General features: G+C 39.9%; 2 protein-coding genes across 2 annotated transcripts in view; one reads left to right on the forward strand and one right to left on the reverse strand.

The window, feature by feature from the left end:
• Gtf2f2 (general transcription factor IIF subunit 2) overlaps positions 1–19,238 on the reverse strand; it is a 134,428-nt gene that overhangs the window by 48,424 nt on the left and 66,766 nt on the right. Inside the window, exon 5 of the mRNA XM_070028441.1 lies at positions 8,595–8,676. Coding sequence (XP_069884542.1) covers positions 8,595–8,676 — 82 coding nt within the window. The remainder of the gene's footprint in view (positions 1–8,594; positions 8,677–19,238) is intronic.
• The window catches only part of Kctd4 (potassium channel tetramerization domain containing 4), a 39,042-nt gene that overhangs the window by 13,509 nt on the left and 6,295 nt on the right, over positions 1–19,238 (forward strand). The gene's annotated exons all lie outside the window — the stretch shown is intronic.

The following is a 19,238-nucleotide window of genomic DNA, read 5'->3' on the forward strand; positions in this document are numbered from 1 at the left end:
AAGTGGTAGAATGCTATACTCTTGAGCAAAAGAAGCTCAGGCACAGTACCAGGCCCTGAGTTCAAATCCCAAGACTGGCAAAAAAAAAAAAAAAAAGACCCAATTGTAATAACTTTTCTTCCTTTTCCACAAGAGGGAAAAAAACTCCTGTTTACTCAAATACCCTGAGCAAGTAATATAATGGCTTTCATTTCACACTTAGAAATAAGAGATGTTAAATCAATGCCCAGTTGGACTAATGCTCATTATTCTTAATATTTATTTAAAACTGATAGAATAAAAAAAAGGATCAGGACAGGATAAAAGTAAATGCTTAAAGACAGACATTGCTGAGGGGAAAAGAAAAAAAGGAGATGGCTAGATAATAAAGACAAACATTTCCTACTTCACAGTTTGCCTCAGGTTAGGCCCTATTGATTTTCAACAGTGTGTGAACAAAGAGAAATTGTGCACTAAGGTATTTTTATCTGGCAAAACTGTGAGGCTTTGTAGTAACACCACCACATGCCAATACGGCTGCTTGGGTCTTAATTTTAATCTTAAGCACAGCTAAATGCATTTTTATAAAAGGAGTATCATTCTGGAGATTTCATTAACTAAGGCATAGTGATAAATCCTTAACTTTGCTAGCGTTCACTCAATATGAAGTTCCTAAAAAACCGGTGAACCAAGGTATGGTCCTTGACCTCAGGAGCATGCAGTCTAGTAGAGGCAGAGACTCAAGTTATAAAAATAAAGGAAAAAGCAATATGTGAATGGTAGTATAAGTGTGACAGGAGCTTGGTGGAGATGGTGTTTTTTTTTTTTTGTTTTTTTTTTTGGGTCCGGTCATGGGGCCTAAACTCTGGGTCTGGGTGCTGTCCCTCAGCTCTTCAGCTCAAGGCTAGCGCTCTACCACTTGAGCCACAGCGCCACTTCCGGCTTTTTTGCCTTTTTGTTTATGTGGTGCTGAGGAATCGAACCAGGGCCTCGAGCATGCAAGGCAAGTGCTCTACCACTGAGCCACCTTCCCAGCCCGAGATGGTGTTTTGTGTGGATGGAAATGGTCAAGATGGTAACTGTGTGGACAGAAATGGTGGGGAGATTTGACATGTGTGCTACATTTTAAGGACTAAAAGGAGCTGGGCAAGCTGAAAGCAAATAAACAGTGCTGCAAACAGCAGGTGGGTAACGCACAGGGGCAGAGTGAAGTGACTGGTTTGATCTAGTGCACACCTACATTGGGATGGCAGCACAGTATGAAGAGAACTTATTGTTCTCTGGCCTTCAAAAAGCATATTTAATGCTGAAATAAGGATACAGGATGACCCATTGTAACAACAAGATGTATAAGACACTATGCTGAAAACGAACTTTACAACTTTGGGGGGAGAATGGGGGGGAAGGTGGGAGGGAAGGGATGGTAGGGGAAAAACAAAGGAGGGGGTAACTGCTCAATAGGAAATGGACTCATTACCTTGCTCATGTAACTGTAACGCCTCTGTACAGTATCTTAACAATAATATATATTTAAAATAAAAAAGTATATTTATTTAAAAAAGACATAGCTCCACCCTTAAAAAAAATGGGTACCCCAGGAGAGCCACCAGCAGAGGAACAGAGAGCAGGCAGAAGGTGAGGAATTTCAAAGAAGACAAGAAATGCTGGGGTGATACAACACTATAGAAAAACTCCTCCTCACTTGACTGGCAGTAAAGATACGGAAGAACTTAAAAAAGGAAATTACACACACAAAATTTTTGTATATTTTTATGCCCTGTTCTCATTTTTGATGTATTCTCCCAATACCTTTAAACTCATTTGGAAATCCTTACTTGATCACAGAAGTAAATCTCCAGGGACAGAGTGCAACAGGATCTATGGGAAGGATGGGACTTACGTTTCCAGAGAGAGCAATTGGTACTCTGCAGGCTCCCTAAGGAAAGTCCTCCTAGCACCAAACAGCATTTCTTATGAAGATCTGTTTTAGTCTTTTTTTTTTGGGTCCGGTTGTGGGGCCTGAACTCTGGGCCTGGGCGCTGTCCCTCAGCTCTTCAGCTCAAGGCTAGCGCTCTACCACTTGAGCTACAGCGCCACTTCCGGCTTTTTTCTTATGTGGTGCTGAGGAATTGAACCCAGGGCCTCATGCATTGCAAAGCAAGCACTCTACCACTAAGCCACCTTCCCAGCCTGTTTTAGTCTTTTAAAAGAAAAGCATCATGCTTCTTTCATACCTTTGTTTACTTGAAAGTACATAAACAGAAAGATGCAGTTTGTCCAAAGTGGTATGCTCTCATCTAGAATTTTGAGTATGGTTTTTTTTTTTTGTCAGTTGTGGGCTTGAACTCAGGACCTGGGTGCTGTCTCTGAGTTCTTTTGCTCAAAGCTCATGCTCTTCCACTTTGAGCCACCATGCCACTTCTGGTATTCTGGTGGCTAATTGGAGATAAGAATCTTATGGACTTTCCTGCCCAGGCTGGCTTTGAACCACAATCTTCAGATCTCAGCCTGCTGAGTAGCTAGGATTACAGGTGTGAGTCACCCACCAGCAAGCGGCTTCTAGTATGTATTTTCTGTCAGAAGTTGTATCATTTGATACAAGATCTTTTAGTGTCTTAAAGATTAGAATTTTATCATACCTGGACTACTTATAAGCAAGACATTTACAGCTTACCTTTCAGAGCATTATCTTTTCTGGTTAGTGCCCATTTCCATTCTCAAAAGTACTCTCCCTTAACTGCTAAATTACAAAACCACTCTTCTTTTCCCCCCTGCTTTATTTATTTATTTATTTTTTGGTCGGTCGTGGGGCTTGAACTCTGGGCCTGGGCGTTGTCCCTCAGCTCTTCAGCTCAAGGTGAGCGCTCTACCACTTGAGCTACAGCGCCACTTCCGGTTTTCTGGTGGTTTATTGGAGATAGGAGTTTCACGGTCTTTCTTGCCCGGGCTGGCTTTGAACCGAGATCCTCAGATCTCAGCCTCCTGAGTAGCTAGGATTACAGGCGTGAGCCAACAGCGCCTGGCAGCCCCTGCTTTATTTTTGATGCTGATACTGGGACTTGAACTCAAAGCTTCTCATTCATGCTTAGCTTGTTTGTTCAAGACTGGTTGAACCACAGCTCTACTTTTGGCTTTTTGCTAGTTAAATGGAGGTAAGAGTCTTGCAGATTTGTCTGACTGGGCTGGTTTCAAACTATGATCCTCAAATCTGAGCCTCCTGAGTAGCTAGGATTACAGGCTCAAGCCCCTGGCATAGGGCTGGTTATTCTATTTTAATTCAATTTGAATTTTTTTTCTTTTCTTGCCAGTCCTGGGATTTGAACTCAAGGCTTGGGTACAATCCCTGAGCTTCTTTTGCCTAAGGTTAGCACTCTACTACTTGAGCCACAGAACCACATCTGGCCTTTTCTGTTTATGTGGTACTTAGGAATCAAACCCAGGGCTTCAAGCATGCTGGGCAAGTACTCTACCTCTAAGTCACATTCCTAGCCCCAACTTGAATTTCTTTTCTAACTAAAAAGACAAATAACACAAATAAGACAATCATCCTAGTAAGACATCCCTGCAGACATTTCTTTTTACGTATGTGACATTAGCAATTTAGAAAGGGAACTTCTCAAAGGAAGGATGCAAAGCAAAACTTGCTTCTATCCATCTGTCTAGGGTCCTAATGTCCAGAGAAAAGAGACTCAGCCTCTCTCTACCCTCCACATGATCCGCAGGGAAAGGATTTGCACACATACTGAAAGACTAAAAAAAATGAACACTTCTGAGGTATTTTTAGAGGAGCTAGTTGACGACATAAACATGCAGAAGTTTAAGCATCTACATATTTTCTTATAGTATAATTAATTTTCTATAAGAAAGCATATTAGGATGATGTCCCTTTACACTTAACAAAGATATAATGAGTGATAAATAAGGCAATCATGGGCTGGGAAGGTGGCTCAGTGGTAGAGCGCTTGCCTTGCATGCCAGAGGCCCTGGGTTCGATTCCTCAGCACCACATAAGCAAAAAGAAAAAAGCCGGAAGTGGTGCTGTGGCTCAAGTGGTAGAGCGCTAGCCTTGAGCTGAAGAGTTGAGGGACAGCACCCAGGCCCAGAGTTCAGGCCCCACGACCAGACCCCCCCCCCAAAAAAATAAGGCAATCTATATAATCTGTCATTCAATCATTAAGGAGAAATTCAAGAAGCTGGAATAAAAATTATGTTTAATGAAACAAACCTAATTAAATCAATTTTGGTGAGTATATTGGATATGACCTTGATATTAAATATACCCGACAGTTCAAAATAAATTTCTTCCTAATAAAATAGTAAAGCCAATCCAAAATAATTCTCACATACAGAGAATAGACACAATGAAACATTTTTTCTTTTCCATATGAAAGTTGGATTGTTAGAATTTTAAGACTGGCAAACGGGCTGGGAATGTGGCTTAGTGGTAAGAGTGCTTGCCTAGCATGCATGAAGCCCTGGGTTCGATTCCTCAGTACCACATATACAGAAAAAAAGGCAGAAGTGGCACGGTGGCTCAAGTGATAGAATGCTAGCACAAAGAGGCTCAGGGACAGTGAGTTCAAGCCCCAGGACTGGGAGAAAAAAAAAAAAGACTGGCAAACAACTTCTTTTCCTGCCCCTCTTTTATTTTTTTTGGATTTTTCTTGGTGAATAACTGCATATTTGCAGGATTTTCTTCATTATATGACAAAACTTATTGAAAAAAAATTATAGCATAATCATTTTTTTGTTGGCCTGAATCTCATTAAAGGGTTAACATATTTCTTGAGTTTACTCTAATACTAGTTATATATTTAATTTCTACCTTTATCTAAATAAGTGACAGAATCTTACTAACATTTGACTAATATGCAATTCCCATAATTGGACAATTTACCAGACACAATTTAATAGCAGAGAGCTATAATAAGATTACTAAAATCAAATTCCCACTAAAAATAGACGTATCACTCTTAAAGGGCATTATTTATAAATAGGATATTTATAATGTTACATTTTGTGACTATAGCTCAGCTGGCATTTGTTAAAATATAGTACAGTAACAACTCATTGATTAAATTTAAGAACTCACTGACTTATGTCAAGGAAAGGACTTTAATAAAGGGCTTTCGCTTTCACTCTATAAATGGAAGAGAATTCATTTCTTACAGTGTATGTGTATCAAGTATGTGAGTATACTGTATGTGTACATGCATACCCACAACCACACAAATGTCACTGAGCTATACCTGGTCCTTTTATAAATAGAAAGCATCTTGATCATTGTTACCACTTCTATCACCTCATTCTATCCTCCCAACATCATCTATGCCCTCATGTTACCAGGTTCAGTTTTCACATATACCCATTGAGTATTATGTCTGTATTTGTTCATCTTTTTTCTCTCTGTTCTTTTGCTCCACCCTAAGCTCCACTCCTCTCTGACAAAACATGTTTCAGCTTCCTGGTATTCAATTAACTGTCACTTAATTGTTCAAAGGAGTTATACCATTGGAATCTACTCCTATGTATAGCATACATAGTCCCATTGACTATCTCCAAATATTCCACAAGCCTAGTTGCTATCTTCCATCTAACTAGAACCAGCTTTTTAGTCCTTCAGACATTTTGAACCTGGGCTTTACCTCAGCATCTAGTTTATTTCCCTATTTCTAGTCACTATCCTATGGGAAGAGTCACCAGTCTAAACATACATCAGCTTACATCTCACCCAGCATAAAATTCTTTAGTACGCTCCTAATGGGGATAACACACAAAGCTGGAATTTCTTACTACACCACATAATAATCCTTAACATTTCAAAATGTGCCTTGTACCAAGTATTTACTCACTGCTTACTATGCTTCATGTAGTATAGATATGTGTGTAATTGAACAAAACAGACAAAAACTAAAACCAAAAACCAAAGCAAAAAATTCTCTGAGGAAGCTTTAACCGTAGTAGGGAAGAATTGGCAGTATACCTATGTAACCTATATAGTATAATGTGATATTGTAGAGAATGAGGTAAGATGTTCAATATAGTCCTTTAGTGAAAAAAGACTTGAAAGAAGTAAGAAGTAAGACATGTAGTTATGGAGAAAAAGGCTTCCAGACAGCAAAGAACAGCCAGTATAGAAAGAAGAAAAAGAAAATGAGGACAGAAAGAAGAGGTAGGGTGGCAGGATGGCAATGTAGGCTCCTGCTGATCATTACAATGGCTTGGATTTTATTCTGAGTAACACAGGAAGCACTGCAAGTGACACGTGAGCAGAGGAATGGCAAGGTATATGACTCAGATTTTAAAAGAATAGCTGCTGCTCTAGCACCTGTGATGAGAAGAGTATAGAGGGTCAAAGGTGAAATCAAGAACTCTGGTGGAAGGTGACTTCAATAATAAAGGTGAGAAATAACTTCTGTGGGTAGGGAGATATGGTCAGACTACAGAAACCTTGTTCAGTTTGTTTGCTCATGGCTGGCACTCTACCACCAGAGTTGCACCTCCAGTCAAGCATTTTGCTGGTTACCTGGAGATGGATCCTTGTCGACTTACTATCTAGGCTGGAGGTGGCTTCTGTCATCTGCTTCTACAGATCCTACAGTCCAGGCCTCCAGAACAACGTGTAGGTCCCAGAAATATGTCTCATGTCTTTGTGTCTATTTGTCTGTTTTGAATGTTCTTCCCCTATCTTTTCTCACTTAGTTAAAACACACACACACACACACACACACACACACACACACAAATGGCAACCTTCAGAACTGATGTTATCTACATCTACTATGCTGTGAAACCCACATAATCATCATTTCTTGAATCATCCAATTTCCTTCCTTTAGGCAGTCACTCGCTACTAAAATATATAATGGCTGGTCTTCTAGCATACTCAAAAAGCTAAACACTTTCCCATTTTTGGCTGCAATAACCGCTCCCTCTCCCCCAGCTATTCTGTAAACACAGCAGGTGACTGCCCTGCTCTCATCATCAGGAGTCTTTAGAAAGCCTTTAAAGAAAATGAAGACCACAGAAAAAGATCTTGGCAAGTGGTTTATAAGCAGACTGTTACATTTCTTCAATTTCAGTAGCTATTTGAAGAAGAGAAATCTTTAAAAAGATTTGTATTGTATATAAACCCTATAGGTTGAAAACATCTTCTGCCTGTTTCCTAAAGCTGCTTACTGTTATATAAATGTTCATTTTGAGTGTCATTCTTTTCCTTGCCCCAAGGAGGCATTTAAATTAAGGAATGATCAGACAAGAAAACCAGTCTCTTTGTGTCACTGCCAAGAATCAGAGTCTAAACTAAGATGATGAGAAATTCAGAGATGGTCCAGCGCAAGCATCACTCCTTTGATGAGAAAATGTAGGCAGGGCCTGAGCAGCCTGTTCTTGGAGGCTGGTATCACACAGGGCAGCCCCTCAGTGGACAGCCTGCCTGTGTTGTATGCTACTGTTTCTCTAGTGTCCATAAAAGCAACTGATAGAAAGGAAGAACCTATAATTCTGAAGCTCATGGGAACGAACAGTATTAAAAAATAAACCATACATAGAACAGGTAAAACACAGGTGTAAAAAACTGCTGATTCACGGAAGTCAAAATATGGGGTATTAAGAATCTGCAATCACTATGCATTAATTACAAAATGTTACATCTACAAAAGTGTGTATGTGGAGAGGGAATCTTGAAACAAAAAAATCTCTTAACAGTTCTCAATAAGTTGGGCACCAGTGGCCCATGCCTATAATACTAGCTTCTCAGGAGGTGAGATCTGGAGGATAGTGGTTTAACACTATCCTAAGGAAAAACATTGGTGAGACTATTTCCAAAATAACCAGCAGAAAGTCAGTCTGGAGGCATGGCTCAAATGGTAGAACATTAGCTAAACAAGTTGAACAAGATGAGGCTGAGTTCAAACCCTAGTACCACCAAAAGAAAAAGGTTTTCATAGATCAAGAGAAAAGAAAGCACTTTAGCAGCTACACATTAGGCATGTATTCATTATAGTTAATTATAGCCTTTGAAAATAAAATGACATAAAGTTCCTATTATATGTTTTCAGAGAATTCATATATATAGCTAAAAATATTCTATAAACTTTTAGGACATATTAACACAGTAGCTTAATCCAGTAACACCAAAAGAAAAACAATCAAACAAAAAAAGCACAATTGCTTAACGTATCTCAAATAACAGCCTAAGTTCTGAGAGTTCCTTAGTACCAAAGACCCTCTTACCTTTGAAACAAATACTTTCAACAATAACCATGATTTGTTTGCAGTCATAGGCAAGTCTGAGGTATGTATTTTGATCTCAAAGAGAAATATTACATATCATTTTTACATTTAATGCTGGGGACCACTGACTTACATCCATAATCTTAGCTATAAAGGAAGTTAAAAATCTAAGGATCTTGGTTCAGAGATTGCCCAGGCAATCTTATCTCTAATTAATCACTAAAAAGCTGGAAGTAAAGCTGTGGCTCAAGAGGTAGAATACTAGCGTTGAGTAAAAAAGCTCAGGACTTAAGCCCCAGGACTGGCACAACCTCTCGCATCCTTTCCCTATGAAAACAAACAAACAACCAAACCACAACATCAAAAACCAAATCACCAACCTCTTTAATCTCATGTAGTTTTCACTGGCAGCAGGTCGGCATTCGGCTCTCTGTACCACTATTCCTTCCAATGACAGTTTATCTTGAATGGAAAGAAAAATAATATATTCAAGAAAACAGTATGTTGTATCATTTTCAAGGCTAAATTCTGAAATACAACTATAGTACTAGAATAGAAGTATTATTTATGGTAAAAATTAAGGAAATAAAGGAATTGTATTAAGTTAATATAGTAATTATCACTGGTCAATATAGGAAGAACCTCATTCTTGGCTAGTAACAAATAATTCCATCAGGCTTGTTTCTCAAGATGCTATAGCCTCTAGTCAACAACAGCTTCGATATACTTATATTTTTCAAAATAATGACTTAAAAGGGCATAAAATAAAAAAAAAACCACGTATATGTGTGTGTATGTGTGTGCGTGTGCACACATACACACACAAATGGACTATTCTGTCAGTAAAGCAGCCAGCCCAGAAAATACTATGAAACAAGTGGGTCATGTTTGGTTATACAGTGCACCAGTTCAGCCTGCCAGTCGCTCTAACTTGTTTCCTAGCAGACTTATAAATGTGGGTGTGTCAGATAATAAGCAAGCCAGGAGCGATAGCATACACCTATAATCCTAGCACTCAGGATGCAGAAGCAAAAAAATCCATGAGTTCAAAGTCCAGCCTGGGCTACAAAGAAAGACTTTGTCTCAAAGCAGGCAGACACATGGACAAATGGATACATAGCAAAAAAGTGCCTGAATTTTGGACAAATATAAATATTTGTCCTAAAAGAAAGTCCATTTCCCTCCTGCTAACAATTCTCTAATTTTATTAAGTAATTATAGAGAGATTATAATTATATATCAGTTCATGAATACAATGTGTCTTGATCATTGGCACCCATTACATCATTCTCTATTTTCTCCCTTCTATGCAGTTCATTTTTTACATAATATACAACAAATGTAATACCTGCATTTGCTCACCCTCCATTATGTTAATAACGCTAATAGGATCCCCACTCCAAACCCAGGAGAAACAAAACAAGGAAGTAAAAGCTGTATCTGGTTTGCCTACAGGGTACCAAGCATGTGCCTACCTATTATGTAATATGTACATGACATATCTCATATTTAAACTAGCTGGAAATCTTATGACTAGTTAGAAATAGTTGAAGTTCAATCATATTTCCAGGAGAATTCACCTGGGCTTTGAGAAGAGGAAGCAAATCCTCTGGCATTATAATAAGGAACGCATTTGTGATTCATCTTTTCAAGGTGAATGACTTCATTCATTCCACCATAACTACATGCCTACCATCTAGGGCAAGAGGCACATGTAGCATCATGGAATCAAAGAGAGTTAAGATACAATGTTGTCTTCAAGACTGAGCCAACTGTAAGAACAGAGAGACACTCAACAAAATGTGGAAATGTACACAGAAGCCTACCTATGTGATTCTTATTAGAAAATCTACATTTGTCTCCAGGATTCAGGGTATTGTACTTACGAATACACTGTGTCTATTCAATATTTTGAAGATTCCCTCAGCATACCACATGTAACCTATCTCATGATGAGTCTATCAGGTGGCTGATATTAGTAATGGGAAAGATGCATACCTACATTTTAGCAAATGTGCCAGGAAGAAAATAAAATAAAAGCCATTGTTATTTTGTATTCAACTTAGTAACAAAAAAGAATTTCCCCCTTCTGAGTGAATTTAGTAATACTAGAATTTGAATTTTTTGGGGGGGAGGGGTCTGAACTCTGGGCCTGGGCCTGTCCCTCAGCTCTTCAGCTCAAGGCTAGCACTCTACCACTTCAGCCACAGTGCCACTTCCGGCTTTTTTCTTTTTGTTTATGTGGTGCTGAGGAATCAAACCCAGGGCCTCAGGCATGCAAGGCAAGCGCTCTACCACTGAGCCACCTTCCCAGCCCCAAGAATTTGAATTTTTCTATACCAAGAACAGATCTTATATCCCAGTTTTTCTCTCCATTGAAGCTGAACAGTATGTCATGAAAAATTCTTTAGTCATTATGGTGGCAAGATTTGGGAAATTTTGATATATAAAGTGTTTTATATGTATGAGAAAAAAGTCCAGCACTGGAACACAGATGAATGATTCTGAACGTAAAATAAGGCTGGAGATTGTGGTGGCCATCTGTGATCCTAACTACTTGGAGGCAGACAGAAGGACCGAGGTCCATGGCCAGCATGACTCAAGTGACAGAGTGCTTACCTTGCGAGCAGACGGCCTAGCATTCAGTTTGAACTAATAAGTGAAATAATTTTTTTTGGGGGGGGGGGTCCGGTCATGGGGCCTGAACTCTGGGCCTGGGTGCTGTCCCTCAGCTCTTCAGCTCAAGGCTAGCGCTCTACCACTTGAGCCACAGCACCACTTCCATCTTTTTTCTTCTTGCTTATATGGTGCTGAGGAATTGAACCCAGGACCTCATGCATGCAAGGCAAGCGCTCTACCACTGAGCTACCTTCCCAGCCCAGTGAAATAATTTTATCTTACCAATATCACTAGTAGTGACATAAAATCTGGGAGAACTTCCCTGATAATACTTGAATAGAAAATCCTAGCATTCACTGATGTTGAATACTAAACAATTACTTTGAATAGCACCTGGGGATACTCCCCATATATTTAGTAGTATTTAACTTTTAGCTAAGATCAGTCTTCTCTGCATAGCACCGGAAAGTTTCTTTTGTTTTTTTTTTTGTTGTTGTTGTTTTTTGTTTTTTTTTTCGTTTTTTTTTGTTTTTTTTTGGTCCAGTTGTGGGGCCTGAACTCTGGGCCTGGGCACTGTCCCTCAGCTCTTCAGCTCAAGGTTAGTGCTCTACCACTTGAGCCACAGTGCCACTTCTGGCTTTTTTCTTTTTGCTTATGTGGTGCTAAGGAATCGAACCCAGGGCCTCAGGCATGCAAGGCAAGCGCTCTACCACTGAGCCACCTTCCCAACCCCACCGGAAAGTTTCTTTAGTCAAGGTCACTCACACAAAACAACAAAACTCAGCTCCTCAGTATCTGTTGATTACATTTTCTTTTCATTTCTAATATAACTTTCAAATACCACTGTAAGAGGCACTTTTTTTTTTTTTTTTTGGTCGGTCATAGGGCTTGAACTCTGGGCCTGGGCGCTGTCCCTTAGCTCTTCAGCTCAAGGCAAGCGCTCTACCACTTGAGCTACAGCGCCACTTCCGGTTTTCTGGTGGTTTATTGGAGATAGGAGTCTCACGGTCTCTCCTGCCTGGGCTGGCTTTGAACCGAGATCCTCAGATCTCAGCCTCCTGAGTAGCTAGGATTACAGGTGTGAGCCACCAGTGCCCGGCAAGAGGCACGTTTTAATCACCAGCCATTTTGCCCAGCAACTGAGTGACCCTTAATAATCCCCTATCTCTGTTTCTTTCCTCCTCTTTTCCTCTCAAAATTTAAAAGCCAATTTACTTATGCCTTAGCCCCCTATTCATGATTTGTGCTGTCAGAGTTTTAAAAGCCATACAGGAACACAGTTTCATTTTTGCCTCCATTCTATACTTTTTAAAAGCAATGCTGGAATTTCCAGGTAAAAGGTACTATGAACATTACATTTTATTTTAAGAGCACCCAAGTGTACACCATTGCTGTTAATCACAGATCCTTTTCATTAATACAGAAATCTTTACTTAAAGCTACTTCTCTGGATCAAACTGAAGGAACATAAATGTTATAAGAAAAATTATTTTTATTCTTACATCTTATGTAAAAGGTTCTTGCAAAACACTTCAGGAGTAACCAAGATAAAAGAAACATGACACTCGCCCTCAGGAGTGCAGACGTGAACCCATATTCTCAAATGTATGCTCAGTGGTATGTTCTTATGAAGTACAATGCAGCATGATTTGGTCATTCCACAATATATACATGTATCAAAACATTGTACTGTACATTATCTACTGAATCAAAAAAATAAAGAAGACCAATATATTTACACCTGGATTTAAAAGAAAAAAGATAGGCAGGCACTCTTCTGCTTGAGAATTGCTGCCAACTCTACTAGCTATTGCTGCAGTTTCTCTCTCTCTGTCTCTCTCCCTCAATACTTGGGGTTGAAGTCTAGGCCTGAGTACTCTTGCATAGCCTTTTTTTGCTCAAGGCTAGCACTCCACCACTTGAGCAACAGCTCCATTTCCAGCTTTTGGTGATTCACGAGACATAACAGTTTTACAGACTTTTCTGTTCAGGCTGGCTTTGAATTGTGATCTCATAGTAGCTAGGAATATAAGTGTGAAAGCCAGCAGCTTCCCTATTGCTCTGGTTATTTTTGAGATTGAATCTTGCTATTTTCCTAGGATGGCTTGGATTTGATTTTCCAATATAAACATCCTGTGTAGCTGGCAAGACAGATGTGCACCATAGTGCCCAGTGGTTTTGTTTTTTTTTTTTCTTAGGTTGTGGGACTTTGATCTCAGGGCCTTGGCACTGTCCCTGAGCTCTTCAGCTCAAGGATAGTGGTCTACCACTTTGATCCACAGCACCACTTTCCATTTTCTGGTGGTTAATTGTAGTTAAGAGTGTCATGGACTTTCCTGTCTAAGCTGGCTTTGAACTGTGATCCTCAGATCTCAGCCTCTTGAGTAGCTAGGATTACAGGCATGATCCACCAGTGCCCAGCTTGATGCCTAACTTTTTATTGGCTGAGATAAACAAACTTTTTGTTCAGGCTAGCCTTGAACTGTAATCCTTCCAACCTTAGTTTCTGAGTAGCTAGAATTACTGACATGAGCAATCACATTTGGCTCTAATGTGAGTTTTAACTATTAATATGTGCAATATCATAAGCTAAGAAAATTTTGGGGCTGGGAAGGTGGCTCAGTGGTAGAGTGCTTGCCTTGCATACCTGAGGCCCTGTGTTTGATTCCTCAGCACCACATAAGCAAAAAGAAAAAAAAAAGCCGGAAGTGTCGCTGTGGCTCAAGTGGTAGAGTGCTAGCCTTGAGCTGAAGAGCTGAGGGACAGTGCCCAGGCCCAGAGTTCAGGCCCCACAACCAGACCTCCCCCCCTCAAAAAAATGAAAATTTTGGAAAATGGGAGTGAAAAAAACATGAGCTGGTGGCTCACACCTGTAATCGTCCTTTTTATCTCCCTTTTTTGGCTAGATTGGTTTGCCAATTGGCTTCTGACACATGTGGTCCAAAGTATGTTATCAAGTATATGGATATGGTATTATTTTATTTATATATATGTATATATACATATGTGTATTTGTGGTGTGTGTGTGTGTGTGTGTGTGTGTGTGTGTGTGTGTGTGTGTGTGTGTGTGTGTGTGTGTGTGTGTGTGTGTGTGTGTGTGTGTGTGTGTGTGTGTGTGTGTGTGTGTGTGTGTGTGTGTGTGTGTGTGTGTGTGTGTGTGTGTGTGTGTGTGTGTGTGTAGAGCTGGTGCTCTACCACTTAAACCAAACCTCTAGTTCTGGCCCTTTGCTAGTCAATTAAAAAGTCTCATGGATCTGTCTTTGAATATCAACTCAACCATCAGATCTCAACCTTATGAATAGCTAGGATTCTATGTGTGAGTTTTCAGCACCCAGCTTTTTTTGGGGGGTATGGGGGGCTTGAACTCACCTACCACCTAACCATACCCTCACCTGTTTTTTGCTTTGAATATTTTTTTGGATAGGGTCTCATGGTTTTTGTTTTTTTGCTTTTTTTGGCCTGAGACTGGCCTCAACCTGATGATATGAGGGTCTCTGGTTAATTTTTTGCCCAGGGTGGTCTTAAATCTCAAACATTCCAATTCCCACCTCCTGAGTAGCTGCTATTACAGGAGTATATTATTATGCCTGACCCTTTGAGAACAAAATTTAAAGGTTAAATATACAACACACAGCCTAGAAAGAGGTGTAGGATTCTGGCAAGAATTTTATAATCAGGGTTGCTTTGGTAAAGTTACTTCATGTTACCTCAACATCTACATATCAAATCTCTAAATCTTGTCCAGTTTCTTTCACTAAATAAAAACACTGTTACTCTCCTCCATTTAGAATGTCATATTGTTTCATTAGTACTTATTTTGTCTGTTCATTTAATACTTTCTAGAGCTGGGAAGGTGGCTCAGTGGTAGAGCGCTTGCCTTGCATGCCAGAGGCCCTGGGTTCGATTCCTCAGCACCATATAAGCAAAAAGAAAAAAGCCGGAAGTGGCGCTGTGGCTCAAGTGGTAGAGCGCTAGCCTTGAGCTGAAGAGCTGAGGGACAGTGCCCAGGCCCAGAGTTCAGGCCCCACGACCGGACCGCCCCCCCCAAAAAAAATACTTTCTAGAAAACAACACATATTTAGAATTTTATTTTATTTTATTTTTGTCATGGGGTTTGAACTCTGGGCCTGGGTGCTGTCCCTCAGCTCTTCAGCTCAAGGCTAGCACTCTACCTACCACTTTCGCCACAGTGCTACTTCCAGTTTCCTGGTGGTTTATTGGAGATAAAGAGTTTCACGGATTTTCCTGCCTGGGCTTGGCTTTGAACCGCGATCCTCAGATCTCAGCCTCCCGAGTAGCTAGGATTACAGGCATGAGCCACCAGTGCCTGGTCATATTTAGAATTTCTTTGAGCATAAATTAGAGAGAAATGGTTTCTTAGAACAACTGCTAAGACTTGAAAGAGTCAAGCCTCTGTTTTAAACTAGAGCTTTCTAGTCTATAGCTGAAACAGATACATTTTATGTTGAAGAACTAAGAGAGACCCCAAGGTACTTTTTAACAAGTTAAAGTAATAAGTAAGCAGGACAGGCACTTATTAGCATTGGCATGTAAGTAATGACATCAGGGATGTAGGAAGTCCTTAGGCATTAGGAAGTTATAGCCACTCATTCCCAAAAGACATTGCTCATTCAAATGTGGGAACCTTGAAGGGCACTTCCAACTCCAGCTAAAACACAGAACCACCATGAGCTGGAGCACAAGACTTTGGACTGATCTTTCAGACTTTTGAAGTAACTCCCTTTGTATGTACACAATTCCTTTGCCCACACTCGTTGTAAAAGGATCGAATACTTCTGCTTCTACTGAGTAGGTGTATCCAAAGGTAAGTGATTTTTAATATTTTCAGTAGTCTCCTTTTCTCACCTTTAAGATACTGTCCTGGAAGTTTTGCCTGTAACCTTAGGATGCTGCCACCTGACAGCTTAACAAAGCACTTAGGCAGTCACTATTCCTATTCTATTAAGAAGAAAAAAGAAGTGATCTTTATTCAGACTTGTTAAGTGATATCCTGATCTCTATTTGACCTTCAGGAATTTCAGAAATAAAAAATATATGCTCAGATTTCAGAGAAATATATAAAGTTAGCATCTAATTGTGTAACTCAAAGGCAAAGAGCTGTAGTCACATAAGTAAGAAGTTACCTATTTATATGTGATTTCTTATAATATTAAAATTATGAATATGACTAGTATTCTGGAGATTCCTAATTTAAAATAAAAAGTGAAACCACAATTTGAGATCTAGACTTGGATCTAGAAAAGAACTCCATGGTTATTCACATTAGTGCCTTTGTAACCTGTCCCTATAGGCTGGGAGAAAAAGGCACTAGAGGAACATTCTTGTACAAAAAAAGTTGTAAAGTTGCCTAAATGGAACCTATGGTGAAAAGACTGATTGATTGGAGCAGGAAGGATGGTAGCTATCAACTGAGAAACTAAATGACTATATCTTACCCAAAGTGCTTGAGACCAGAAGTGTCTCCAATTTCTGATTTTTTTTTTTTTTTTGGCCAGTCATGAGGCTAAACTCTGGGTCTGGGCGCTGTCCCTCATCTTTTCAGCTCAAAGCTAGCGCTCTACCACAGCACCACTTCCAGTTTTATGAGTGGTTTATTGGAGATAAAGAGTCTCACGGACATTCTTGCCTGGGCTGGCTTTGAACCATGATCCTCAGATCTCAGCCTCCTGAGTAGCTAGGATTACAGGCTGCATGAACCACCAGCACCCGGCTTTTCTGGTGTTTTTTTTTAAAACTTAGAAGTATGTACATGGACTTTACTAAATTGTATTCTTCTAATCTAAAAATCCATAATCTGAAACGTCTTCAAAAAACACTTTGGAAGACTGGAAGAATGGTTGCTGAGTAAGCAGGAGGACTTAAGGACCCAAGTCCAAAGTCAAGTCCAAGACATGCAAAAATCAATCAATGAATCAATCAATGAATCAATCAAACAATTCCATTTTGATTTTTTAAAAGTGTGTGCTAGTACTGTGACTTGAACTCAGTGCCTGGGTACTCTCCACTTGAGAGTATCCAGTGGCATGCTACCATTTGAGCCATACCTCCACTTTCACCTTCTTGCTGGTTAACTGGCAATAAAAATCTCACAGATTTCCCTGCCTGGCCTGGCCTTGAACTAATTTTCTTAGCTCTCAGCCTGCTGAGTAGCTAGTATTCCAGGCATAAGCCATCAGCACCCTGCCTTAAACTTTGGAATCTAGCTGTAATGGCTCAATTTGAAATTAGAAAAAAATTTAAAAACACACACAAAAGTAACAAAAACACAGAAATATCATTCTGAAAACATAAAGTCTCTGGAATACAGATTCATCCAACAGTACTATACTTCGGTCAAACACTACAGTAGGTATAGAGGAAGAAAAATCACCATATTCGTGGAATCTTTTCAGAGATTCACTGTCACACATTGCAAAATCAATTTAATATGATTTGTTGTTAATTTCATCTTTAGTAATTATTGCTCTCCTTACCACATTTACTTTTGGAAATAATTCTTTTTTTTTTTGGTCGGTCGTGGGGCTTGAACTCTGGGCTTGGGCGCTGTCCCTCAGCTCTTCAGCTCAAGGCGAGCGCTCTACCACATGAGCTACAGCACCACTTCCGGTTTTCTGCTGGTTTATTGGAGATAGGAGTCTCATGGTCTCTCTTGCCCAGGCTGGCTTTGAACCGCGATCCTCATATCTCAGCCTCCTGAGTAGCTAGGATTACAGGCGTGAGCCACCAGCGCCCGGCTGGAAGGTTCCAGTATTCTATAGTTTGAGGTGTTGTGGTCAGGTGCATAAGGCAGTACTGTACTACATTAGCATGATTCTAGTCTCAGAAAATATAATGTAGAATTATTTTATATGTCAAAATGAGCAGTTGTAACATTCAAATACAACTACATTAACAAGGAAAACACCTTTGATTTTTTAAATGCCAGAACATTACCTGATACAATTAATTAGGTAATTTTTTTTATTGTACTAGGGTTTGAATTCAGGCCTTGTGCTTGTTAAGCAGGCACTCTATCACTTTATTTATTTATTTAATTTATTTTACTTTTTTTTTTAACCGGTCCTGGGGCTTGAACTCAGGGCCTGGGCACTATCTGAGCTTCTTTTGCTCAGGGATAACACTCTACCATTTCAGCCATAGCGCCACTTAGAGCCTGAGACTATGGCTTTTCTCTGAAAAGCACTGTTGGAATTTCATAGAGGAGTGATCTATTGGGTTCAGGAAAATTACCCAACCATGTATCTTCCCATCAGGAGAGAAACCTTGCTGGTAAGATTCTACTTCTCTCCCATGCACTGAATTTAGATGGACCAAGCATATTTATCATGATGTTTGTGTTGCTCATGGTAATGACAAGGACCTCATTTCCCCTTAGGAGTTGTTGGAAAAGATGGAAATTCCTTTCATTAGCCTGGAATAAATTCTGCCTATTACAGACAGTAGATTAGCATTACCTCATAGTGGGAGGTTTGGCCAAAATTTGGTTAGGTATTGGGCTTAATTGACTACAGAAGAGGCTCTTACCAAGGGCATGTTCAAAATTTCAAAGTTTAAATTTTAAAGGGCTCTATTGTGTGTACAATTACAGGTGTCTAAGACAGATGATTTGTTGATTTTTTAAAAGGGTATGACTCTAAAAAGAAAACAGTTGTGTCTAAAAAGTTATGTCTTTTTGCCTGCAAGGCAGGTGAAATTCCCAAGTCAAGTGCATCTTGATGTGTGGTTTAAGTCCTTCTGGCAAAGCCACTGAACTGAGATGCTGGCTTATATGGGCAATGTGACCAAGACATATAGTGACATAAACCAGGCATGTTTCTTTTGGTATAAGTACAGAAGCACCATTGTATAGTTTAGGGCTGTATAGAGCTGACTCACTACTTAGGACAAGCACCTCCCACCCTAAGTAAATGTAAACTGGGAGAAGATTTGCAACCTGGCTTTCTACTAAGAGCCAAGTGAACTATGACAGGCAGCCAACAGTCAATGAGCTCCTTTCCATGGCATATAATCACCACTTTAATGAAGGTAATGTGGATAAAGTAGGGCCTACTAGATGCTGTTTGCCTTTTTTAAGACTGCAAATGGGGTGAAGTGGAAAGAAAAGCCCTAAGGATTCATGTCAGATTGCAGTAAGGCCATAAGACAAGGCTTCAGTTACATTCTTGCTGCCAAACCAAGGGTGGCAAACAAATCATACCCGGGCGGGTTTGTACACCAAGCAGTGCAGGGAGAAATTTAGAGGGAGGAAAAGTCATAAAGCATAAAACAGGCACATGATGGACAGGTTTGGAGTCAAGGCCATTAATGCAAGCCTGGAGAAGCAAGATACATTCATACGTGGCTTTGAAATTTGGGACAGCAGAAATCAGAAGTGGGACTGTGGA

This window comes from Dipodomys merriami, unplaced genomic scaffold (assembly GCF_024711535.1).
Source record: "Dipodomys merriami isolate MVZ:Mamm:240054 unplaced genomic scaffold, mDipMer1.0.p SCAF_192, whole genome shotgun sequence".
Taxonomy (NCBI): Eukaryota; Metazoa; Chordata; class Mammalia; order Rodentia; family Heteromyidae; genus Dipodomys; species Dipodomys merriami.